Source organism: Monomorium pharaonis, chromosome 5, assembly GCF_013373865.1.
Source record: "Monomorium pharaonis isolate MP-MQ-018 chromosome 5, ASM1337386v2, whole genome shotgun sequence".
NCBI classification, from domain to species: Eukaryota; Metazoa; Arthropoda; class Insecta; order Hymenoptera; family Formicidae; genus Monomorium; species Monomorium pharaonis.
The window spans coordinates 6,394,132-6,406,331 of NC_050471.1; the positions used below are offsets into that span (position 1 = coordinate 6,394,132).

General features: G+C 38.8%; 1 protein-coding gene across 1 annotated transcript in view; it reads right to left on the reverse strand.

The window, feature by feature from the left end:
- Positions 1-1,921: 1,921 nt before the first annotated feature.
- The window catches only part of LOC105835689, a 39,335-nt gene continuing 29,056 nt past the window's right edge, over positions 1,922-12,200 (reverse strand). Inside the window, exons 4-5 of the mRNA XM_036286932.1 lie at positions 6,412-6,505; positions 1,922-3,845 (exon numbers count right to left, since the gene is read on the reverse strand). Of these exons, the coding sequence (XP_036142825.1) occupies positions 3,678-3,845; positions 6,412-6,505 (262 nt within the window). The 3' untranslated portion in view covers positions 1,922-3,677. The remainder of the gene's footprint in view (positions 3,846-6,411; positions 6,506-12,200) is intronic.

The window sequence follows — 12,200 nt, forward strand, 5'->3', positions numbered from 1 at the left end:
TCGATTGCCCCTATCCACGGTGATTTAAGAAAAGCGTCGCATTATTCAGCAATGTTAAGGTAAAAGCAATTAAGACAGTCAATCACAAAGTTCTTCTATTAACCCTTTCAGTATATGCCTGCCCTACATACATTGCACGTCAGTTTTCATTATCTGCCATGCGCAATAATTAAATTTTATTAAATTTTACATTCAGAAATTTCTGACTAATTTACTGACTAATTTAACGTTCATTAATGAGAACTTGAAGAAAGTCAAAGGTCAAATTGATGAAAGAAATAAAGCAATATTTGTTGCAATATTTCTATTAAATTTGATACTGAAAGGATTATTTTAATGGAATTCCTGACATAGGTTTAGTAACTATTAAAAATGCGTCTCTAAGGGAAATAATCTGAAATAGCATTCTAGAAGTTTGTCCCAACACTCGAAAATGTACTTACTTTATCTCAATAATTGAACAAAAGCTCTTAACGCAATGCGTATCTTAATATAAAAATGCGAACGACTTAACTTTCTTGCGCACTATCGCACATAGTATATTTATTTGGCATTATAGGTAATTCCTTGAGCAAAAGCGAAAGGTACTAGATTTTCATCGAGGACTATAAAAGGGGAGTTACGTACGACGAGTTTAATATAATAGGATTTCTGTGATCGCCGTTTCATCGGCGTCTTTTTAAAGGCAGCAGCGTCAAACTCGTATGAGTACACTCTGCCGTTAATGCTTTTACATAGAAACAATTCGAAAATCGCGACGCAACATCGATAACATCGGTAATATTATTAAACAATCACAAAAAAAGAGACAAGTAACAATAATCATCATTTAATAAACCATTTAAACGCGACGTCAAAAAAAAAAAAAAAAAAACGTAACTTTTAAATACGGATCAATTATTTCACATTAAAATACAATACGGAAAGACTCGTCGAATCTTTCACGACCGTTCCGTTAACGGAGGCTCTTCTCTTGACTCGCCGGAATCGCATCCCATCCCGAAACGAACGACCGTTGACTTAGATCTCATCGTGGGATGCATCGTGGCCGGTGTGAGTGACTTCCTACTTTTTAGCAAAAATAAGTATCGTGTTACGCGTTTGCAACACCGATCCACGATGATCCCCCGTACGTAAGGTAAAACGAGAAGAGGAGATATCTCGCTTTGTGTCACGTGTGTGTCCGGCGTCAGTGCAGCGAAGCTCTCTTTCTCCCGTGGCTTTTCTTCCTTCCTTGAGCGACGTCCGTCGGCGGTGGCTCAAAGAAAGGGGCGCGTAACAAGCTTTGAAATACCTTGTAAGCCGGCTACACGCTACAGCTATATACTTCCTATAAAGCCTTAGACCAGCGGCGAAACGATATTTATAACCGGCATTCTGACACGGGCCTCGCCATATGAAATTTTCCATTCTAGCGAACCGTCAAACTTGAAATGCGACGTGTGACCCTCGGCAAAACTAGTTAAATAATAATTTTATCATCGAAGGTATAAATCAATAAATTCTGTTCCATTTTGGAGTAACTTTGCACTCGAAAGTTATGTTGCATTTTACACAGTGAGAAAGATTTCTTTAAATTTAATAAACCCGTTTTGTTCGACTATTCCAAAGGATATTTTTTTATTCTAATAAATTTGATTAAATTAAAAAAAAATGTGTATAAAATTTATTAAAAGCAAAAAAATATATTCTTTGAAATAGTCGAACAAAACGGTTTATTAAATCTAAAAAAAATTTTTCTCTCTATGTGACACAAGTTAAATTTTTACATATTGCACTAAACATCAAAAGTTTCTAAAAATTCATGTCAATTAAATGTTTCATTTGTGTTTGAATACATGTAAAAGAAGCGGAACGTAAAAGCTGTGCGATGTCATTTTTAGGAAGTTGGAAATGTCGTTCGAAGCTGAAAGCATTTTAATTTTTTTTTTTTATATATTAATCCTTTTCAGTGGTTCTGCAGATCTCTTTTAGACGCCTTTTAATTTTTCGACTGGCCGCGAAATGAGGTTGGAAATATCGTTTCGTCGGTCTCGGGCCCTTCACCATGCGCTTCATTCGCGCGCTCTGACTCTGTAGTAATTGTCAGGTACAGTGCTCGTCAACGATGGCTTTGAATTGGCACACACACACACATATATATATATGTATATATATATATATGTAACACTACTTTAGGTAGCTGATTCGCCGTGGATTCACCGAGAAAAAGCCTTAGCCGTTAATCACTTAGTAATTGTAATCTCGGACGAGGCGGCGGCAGCCATCGATGCGTCGATCGATGAGAAGCAGTGTACCTTGTGGGTTAGAGATGTGTGTGTGTGTGTGTGTGTGTGTGTGTGTGTGTGTGTGTGTGTGTGTGCGTGTTGCGATCTTGGATTATCGTCGGCAGAAAGTTGCAAGTAACTTACGTGCTAGTACTTTGGTAAAACGGTTTTCGCATCCTCTCGATCAACGTCGCCCTCTGTATACGCTTCTTCGCTTATAGGTATACGCGTCGCTCGACGACTTCCATTAAGAGCTAATTAATTCGATCTAATTTAAGAACTAATCTTTGGACGTTTGGCTCTGTCGCGCAGGGCCGCCACTCAACTTTGGTATCTCTCGTTTCTACACTTCGCGATAATAACGATCCTCCTTCGGCCGTTCTTATCTCCTCCGAAGAAACGAAGCGTCGTTTTCCAGGTCGCTGTCAGATCGTGTGCGATCTCGAATTTGATTGTGCGCGAAAAAGAAATGACGTATCTTGGCAATTCGAGGTACACAGGGAGATACTGTGCAGTCAATTGGAGCGCTAATTAAGCCCGAAACGCAATGTTCCGTGTACATGAACAAATCGTGCCGTTACACACGTAATTTTAGAAAGTCAAAAGAATATTGCTATCCAAAGAATTAAGTTACCGCGAGAGATACACATCGCGAGTTTATTTTGCGGGAAATCTTGTAAAAGAATATTTATTCTGTAAGAATTAAAACTCTCGACATTCTTTTTTTCTCCTCATAATCCACTTTATCTTTGATCCGCACTTCTACCTTTCATCTCCCATTACCACGAGCTAATGTTGATTCTGCGCAAATTCAAGCTTCCTTCTTCACACTCTACCTTGATTATCTCCCATCCTTATGTTTTACAGGAGATAGATGTAGATAACTTCACACAGAACAGAATTGCGGTTGTTTGCCATTCTTTTCTGCTCACCCTTGTACTATTTCTTTATCCGCTTCCCTCCGTATTTTTCACTTTTCGATGACGTTACCATCCGCAGCTTTTATCTTACGCATGATCATTCACCTGTTACAGAAGCGGGCGATAAATGACAAGCGCAAACACACAGGCGGATTTAGCGATCCAATTTTGTACACAGATATCTTTCCAAGAGTTTCTCGATTACGAGCTATTCGCGATTAAACGCCTCCGCGATCAAGGAACGCCTCGAGGATACGTTTCGTTAAGCCGATCTGCCAGGAGGTTCGGGATTTCGTGATCGAGTTCGCGCTAAGGAGCGAGTCCTTCCTGACGGTTTATCCTGAGCGGCAAATGCATTCCCCCGAGCGCAATTGCGAACGCACGCGGAAGTGCATCTCGCTCCCCCTCCCCGCCGGCGGCCCCATGCCTCCCCCAGCTACGTGTAATGCTCGCAGTCCCCACACTCGGAGAGCGTGGGTGTGGACGGACACTAGGTGGGATTCGGATCCTCGTACGCCTTCTCGTAGTCCCGCCGCCGTATCACCGCGAAGTGGGTCATCTGGAAGGAGTTGGTCTTCTTGCAGCCGCGCTCCAGCGTGCCCGTCATACTGTAGCCCATGTTGAAGTCGCTCGACGAGACGTTCGACGTCAGGTACAGCTGTAACAGGGCGGCAAGCAGATCGATACGATATCACTGCGTTGCTCTCGCGCACATACGAAACTCGAGAAGTGTTTACCCCTCTACAGTTTTTCTTTATATCCCCGGCTGTTACATCAATAATCTTGTTAATAATATTATATAAATAATGATACACTTATATGAAATCGTAATAGAGAATTATAATAAATATGCTATATTATATTAATAATACGATAAAAAGTATTTTTGACCACATTTTTTTATGTTTGTGCCGGGATATGCCTTAACGTGAATATACAGTAAGTTCATTTTCCATGCAAAAAGACACGGCTAAAACCATTCGTCCAAATCCCCTGGTCGGACTGCTTGTAATTAAAAGTTAACCAGTTGGGGGAAAAAAATTGCCGCAAAGCGTATCTGTGTTAATTAAAACGTTCCCAGAGCTCTTTTGGCAATTTACATTTAAAAAACATTGCAATTCGTGCTCTCGCTATTATACCGGGGGATGATATTTCGGACGCGCAGTCAGTCCGGCGAACCTCAATAGCAGATCATTAGGACACAGGGAAGCTCGCGTATACCGATGCAAAGGATGAGAGAGATTACGCTGGTCCCTTAGGCAAGATCGGCTCTCCATCAAAATTGCATGCGCGACAGTTATGGCTGACGGTTCGCGCGCGGACATGTGTTACTTTCCAACAGCAGCACTGGCACATTCCGGCACGGTTGATGACACGCATAAGAAAACCCGTGCGGCTTTCGCGTTTTTGTATCATAAAACCCCGTGGCAGCGTTACGCGCGACTCCGTCGTTTGCCCGCAATGGCATCTCTACTCCAGGCATTTGGGGAATATGTGTATGCGCGCGATTCCCGTCCGGGTCTGCTCCCGCCGTGGAAAAAGTCTGCTCCCGGTGCGATCTCCCTTCAGGCAGCACGATAAACGTTGCTCGAAAACGAAGCGCGTCGCGACGTGTGCCCGAGGCATGCCATCAACGTCGCACGACGTATGCGAGGCGCGTCGACGCCTTTTGTCGGCCGACGGTTATTCCCCTTTCCTGCGTTTCTGCGAATCTCTGAGTCCTCCGGCGCCTTGAGGGAAAGGGGGAAATTAAAAAGTTGCGGTGACAATAACACGGCCGTCTGCCGTAACGAGTTACGTCGCTATGATCGGCGACGATGAGCGAACGTGACGTGTGCTCTCAGTAAAAAGATTAACGACCGTGTTACGCTGTAGAATCGTATTTTTCCGCGTGCGGTGTATCCGCCGGGCGTGATTATGACGGTAAGCGAGTGAGACGTGTAATATCCAGTGATAAATTCGATAACCGTTATGTTTCGCGTGTTTGACGAATATGAAATTTATCATCGGGAAATACCGCAACGTCACGCTCCCACGCGTGCTTCCTCAGCGTGTTTCGCGCGCCCCGGACGAACCGGAATTGTGTGTGTGTTTTTTTTTCACGTGCGCCAAACGATCTTGCTAATTCACGCGGCCGCGCGCCATCGAGACGGACATTCGGGGGATGCGATTTCTCAATTCGTTTAATTTGTTTTGCGCGACCTGTTTCTATAATTGCGGGAGGAACGGAGAACGATGCTCGCGCGTACGTGTTACAATGCGTGGTGATGTCAAGTTTTATGCGTTGCCATATATTTCTTTTATTTAATTATCGTCCTCCCGGCTCTCGAGATAGAGGCGTCTAAAAATTGCAGGCGCGCATTTACTGCGAGATACCTTTTTTACGCGGAGAAACGAAGCGGAGATATACGTTTTGATCGCGCAGCGACGGCGCGGCGCCGTGAATACGTTGCCCGCGCGCGGAAATATCACGGAGACAAAATTTCTCGTAATCCGACAATCTGCAGATTAGCCGGAGCGGACTGCGAGCTTCCGATATAACGTCTGGTGCATCGTTTAAAAAGATTGTGCAACCCTCGCCCGACGTTCTTTCGCCGAATAAAAAGTAATTAGTGTAATATAAAAAGAGTACAATTTACAAATACTATAAATTCCATTTTTTATTATTTATAATAAATTAAATATTATACTTTTATGAATATAAATTACACGTTTTCCATTTACATAAGTAAACATAGATGTATTAAAAAGATATATTAAAGAATAAAGAAAGAAGATATGGGATCTATATTAAAAGAATTAGAATTTTTTATAGGAAAAAAATTTATAATAGGCTGTATTTATTTATCTGTTATATATTTTGAAATATACATATATTATTACTTCATAATTTCGAAATAATTTGGTTAATAATTGAGTCAAGGTAAAACAAAAGTAAAGGGAATATAACATGGTTGCTTTCTAAACGATTAATTTTCTACTAGGCATAAGTGATGAATTTGACGACTAGATAAAACGTGTTATTTAATTTACAAAAAAATACGAAAATAAAAAACGCTTATTACGCATTTCATTAATAACATTAACAGCAATTACAAAATTTTATGAATTACGAAATAGCATATTTTATATTGATAGGTTTTTATTAAAAATAAGAATAAGTGAAATTTGAACTAAAAAAATTAAAGAATACATTTAATTATATAAATTATATAAATTCACACCTTGAAATCGGGATCGGTAGTCATCCTCTTGAACGAGCCGATAATATAAAGCGTGCCCGTACCCGTGTCTACCATTTTTGCCTGAGTACTATACCTGAAACACAATCAAGATTTTTCGAATTGAAACCTTATGACCAATAATATTTTTTGTACAAAGCAATCGAGTTAATAGAAAAATCCATGGATGAAAAGAATTATGGGCATGTATATACACATATGTATATACATGCCCAGGGCCTGTGTATATGTATATAATAACGAGAAGGAAAAAAACGTCAAAGAAGAAACCGTGCAATCGATTTTGATACCGAGTATGAGCAGAGAGTTATCAATTCGTCGTCTTTAGCTCGTCCGCTTTTCATTCTAGCTTCTCTTTGACGTAATCCTTGAGAAGGAGATCGACCTTCGAGCTCACCCTCGATATTTTTATTCTCTGTCCCGGGGTTGTAAAGTGTGCAAGGGTAGCGAAGCATTGTATGCTAACAAAAGGCGTTCGTATAATAAGGAAGTGGATTCTCCCGATTGTTATTCTTTCGTAAAAACTAACGAAAACTATTAATATTACGACAGCAACAACACTACGGCAGCCTAAAGATATTCGGTATTTCTTCATTATCTAATTCCACTTTCTCCCATTAATTATAATTATTAAAGAAATTAGATATTTCTGTGTAGTTTATTAACTTTATAATCTACTATGAATTTACATAAAATTATTATTAAGTGGTAAAAGTTTTTAATGTGTTTGAACTTTGAATGCTGATTTAAGACTTCTGAGGACCATCTTGAATGCGCATTATTGAGTTAATTGACGATCGTCGTTAGTCACGTTAGCTACGTCTTTAGAGCACATTGTGATCTTCATCAAAGTAATGAAAAGGGGAAATCGTGCAGGGGATGTGATTGAAAAGACGAGGGAAATTACACTTGACTGGTGACGAGAGATGCTTTATAAATGACAAAAGAAAAAAGTACAAAGAGATACTTCAAATTTTATTATATTATTTAATATTACTAAATTTTTGTATCACTAATTATTACACAAATTTTATCATTAGGGGGAGAAACTTTTTACATTAATAATATTGATAAAGTAAATATGTAATGTACACATATATGTATTATTTTTCAACTTTCTTTTAGAAGCAACATTTTATCTTTTGTTTTTCAAGAATTAAAAAATTAAAATATATTTTCATAAAGTTAAAAGATACTTCCTTTTTCTTTTTTTTTCTTTTTAAATAAAAATTTAATAATTAAATGTTAAATAAAGTAACAACATAGACACAAAAAAAATTTGTAGAAAAATAAAAATAATAAATATCAAATTAAAAGATACTATCTGAAAGCTTTCAAGGAAAAGGAAACTTTTTTCTGCATAAAGGAAGTAAACGGGAGATGGAAGAGGGCGGAGTGCAGGGACAGTATAGTTCACCAACACCCGCACGAACAACTTGAGGGGCTTATTCCGGTGGAGATACCTTTCGAGGGCCGGCGACGATCATTAAAAGTTTAAACGGCCTCTATTGAGGTGAACGGCGGCGGATCCGACACTCGGCGCCGGTTGCCTTTGATTTCCCCGGCCTCGAGAGGAAAGGGTGTGCAAGGAAAAATCCGAACTGTCGAAGAAAGGCACGTAGACGTCACTTTCTAGCGTTTACGCAACAATGCGGGCGCCAAATAGATGGTGACTTGGCGTGTGCCCGTGACGTAAACACACCTCGAGAACGTTTTTCGACTTCTCGGCTTTGACGTTATCGACGATCTCGCACAAAGTACTTTTAATATATGCGTAACAGCTGGTAGTGAACACGATCAAATGCTTATAATGCATGTCTATCAGTCAGGTGGGAAAAGTGAACTGCGCGGGATCGAATTTATTCATAATGGCAAACACGTGTGTCGACAGGCTTGCGCGAAATATCACAAATATCTATACTACATAAATGTACTCTCTAAATCTGAGCCGGTGAAATCTTATTGATTTGCAGCTCTATATTTGTGACCATGATCATCAATGACGGTTTACTGTATTTCGATGACTTCGATTAAGTGAAGGAGACTCTCACTGACTGGAGTCAGCGTACTATCACCGAAAAACAGTGTGTATCACTAATTGAACACAGTTACAAGTATAGACTGAAATCAAGACTATTCGCTTGTCATTCAAAGAATAATATACTGATTCTGATTTAGAGAATATAATGACTATTTATCAGTTGAGAGAAGAAGGAATTTGTTACAAGAGGTCATAATAAGAACATTTTTATTCGAAGGATAAGCACTTGAAGAATTCACTTGAAGAAAAAATGAACTGAGTGATACCGAATGCCAATTAGCAAAATCAGGAACTCTAATTAGCGACAATAATTACGTTGATAATTAATGTACATTAGAGAGTTATACACACTATACTCTAGAGATATATTGTTTACTTTCTAGAGCATGTATTGGCTCATTATCGATAAATTGACGAGCTCATCGCGACATATTTGTCGAGTATCTCCAATCGGTTTGGATTTGGTTGCAGTCGATTGCCCCGCGTGAGAGGTCGAAATCCTCGATGAAGATAAATGGGTGAGATTTCCTCGACCAACGAGCCGAACTGTCGTTGCGTTTCAATCCGTAAAAGCTTTTGTTGGCCGAGCAATGATGGAGATCGCTATAAAATAGTAATTTTTGGGGATCAATTAAACTTTGATGTAACTATCTCGATGTTCTAACACGAGATTGATAAAGTTTTGTTGACCGAGCAGTTACCGAAGATTTTCGAAGAGACGGGTAGAAGCGGGGAGAGACCGGGAGAGACGGGGAGAGACCGGCAGAAACCGGGAGAGACGGGGAGAGACGGGGAGAGACCGGGAGAGACGGGGAGAGACCGGAAGAGACGACGTGTGTGAAGTTAGCATCTCATAAAAATACTGCAGAATTACTTGCATCCAGCGTAGTTCTACAGTTCTTGATAGGTTTCAACAATAGTTCCGATGATATAAATAATTAAAACATTTTTTAAACAACTATTTTGCCCGAAAAATTTGAATTTTGAGGGCTAAACGTGAGATGCTGTTCAAATATCGACAGTTCTATTTATTTTAACGCAGTTCTCATATAGTTCCGGACGCGTACAATAATTTTCTAAAAAGTTCCGGTGATATAAATAATTAAAACATTTTTTAAACAATTATTTTGCCCGAAAAACTTGAATTTTAAAGGCTAGACGTGAGATGCTGGTCGAATATCGACAGTTCTATTTATATTAACGCAGTTCCCATATAGATACGGACGCGTACAATAATTTTCTAAAGAGTTCCGGTGATATAAATAATTAAAACATTTTTTAAATAATTATTTTGCTCGAAAAACTTGAATTTTATGGGCTAGACGTGAGATGCTGTTCAAATATCGACAGTTCTATTTATTTTAACGCAGTTCTCATATAGTTCCGGACGCGTATAATAATTTTCTAAAAAGTTCCGGTGATATAATTAACTAAAACATTTTTTAAACAATTATTTTGCCCGGAAAACTTGAATTTTATGGGCTAGACGTGAGATGCTGGTCGAATATCGACAGTTCTATTTCTTTTAACGCAGTTTCCATATAGATACGAACACGTACATTAATTTTCTAAAGAGTTCCGGTGATATAAATAATTAAAACATTTTTTAAAAATTTATTTTGCTCTCAAAATTTAAATTTTTCGGGTGAGACCGGGAGAGACGAGGAGAGACCGGGAGAGACCGGAAGAGACGGGGAGAGGCCGGGAGAGACCGGGAGAGACGGGGAGAGACGAGGAGAGACGGGGAGAGACGAGGAGAGACGGGGAGAGACGGGGAGAGACGGGGAGAGACCGGAAGAGACGGGGAGAGACGGGTAGAGACGGGGAGAGGCTAGGAGAGACGAGGAGAGTCGGGGAGAGATCGGGAGAGACGGGGAGAGACATAATATAAATGTATATTGTAAAGTTTTCTAGTTATATTTCTCGAAATATATTTTTGCACGTCTGCGAAATATACGAAAACAGACATACGTATTCGTGTGTTTACAAGCTATATACAGATTACTATTTAATTATTTATTTTATATAAATATTTATTAAAAAGTATTGTAATTTATATATATACATTTAAGTAATAAATTAAATATAGGTTTTAATAGTAATATATTTAATTAATTTTATACACATTAAAAGAAGTAAATTAATTTAATACTAACCGAACGGTTTATCCTCTTTTGCCAAACTGTTGTAAAACACTTTAAACATTTCAAGTGTTGGAGAGCAACGAAAATGTTCTACAATCCACGTATCGTTTACTACATGTCCTGTTAAATCTCACATTGCTTTAGCGTCATTCACAGTTATAGTAAATTAAAGCAATCTGTTACGTAAATTATTTTAATTGTGAGAGTATAAAGTTTAATAAGAGAATAGTAATTTTTTAAAAATTATAATTATTTTTTTAAGAACGTTCACATTTATCTAAAACACAATTAATAATTTTATACATTTAAGATACATTGAAGTGTACGTTGAAGTGTACATTAAATGTATAATACACACACACGTATGCGCGTGTGTATGTGTAAACTGTTAAAATTTTCTTTTTCGAACGGTTTTCAAGTCGGATTAAGTAATAGATATGTTAAGCCTCTCATGAGAGAATTTTTGTTGATCGATCAACGATCGAAAATCCAAGTAACAATCTTCGAGATTTCAAATGAGATTTCTATCTTGATATTTCAATCTTGAAAATTTCCGTTGACCGGGAAATTATCGAAATCTAAATGGAGTAGTTTTCTTCGAGAATCGAATCGAGACAGAAGTAAACTGAACAGTCGATCAAAATACATAGTTGCGGAATAATATTATTTGTATTTGGTAGGATTGTCAGAGAGAATAACGCGAGCTGTACATACACGTGTCCACGGATAGGGACGTGGGAATTGATTTGTACTGCCAAGAGCCGTTTATACCACGTGTTTACTAAGACGGACAGCCTGGTTCTCGTAACTCAGCTACTGGAACGACGACGGGAATATAGGCTCTCCTGTACTGTGAGCAGAGCCGAGAGATATTTAGGCAAGTTCGGTCGTCTTCGCAAACTCCGTTCGATCCTGCCCGTCTATGCCCGGTGCACCGAGTTATGGATGACCTCCGGAGTCAATTTTGATATATTAATCGGTGTACGGCCAGTATACGATTATTGCGCGTGCAAAGCCTTTAGCACGGCAATACTCTTGATCTCGTAACAGATGATCGAGTTGTAATATCTGTAGTAAACTGTATAATCTTTTAATAGACACAGCTTTTGCTTGACTTAACTTTTCTAAGAAATATTTTACACAGATATCTTTTTATGCGAAATAATAAATTGTATAAAAGAGAAACTGCGTAAAATTAAAGAGTTAAAAATATTTGCAATGCTTCTCATTGTTAAAAATTTGCTCTTCTCTCCTTTTGTAGAAGCAAAATATTTAAATATATTCTTTCTGTATATTTTTAGTTATTGAAATAAATATCGCGCGTAATGTTTTTGCAAGCAATTTTTCATAAAGAAAGAAGGAACGCGGGACTATTTTTCCGAGAATCCGAGGTACAACATTTGATCCCGAGCGTCGTAAAACATCGCGATTTTATCGTACGGCCTAAAGCCTGCTTGCCAGCTCGTCTCCACCTTCTCGAGATTTATCATGGCTCTCAGCATTCGGAGGAAGACAATGAGGGCGTCTCTTTTCTCCTACGCGATCGAACGAATCGCTATAAATCGGGAGTCCCTTATCGACTTCGA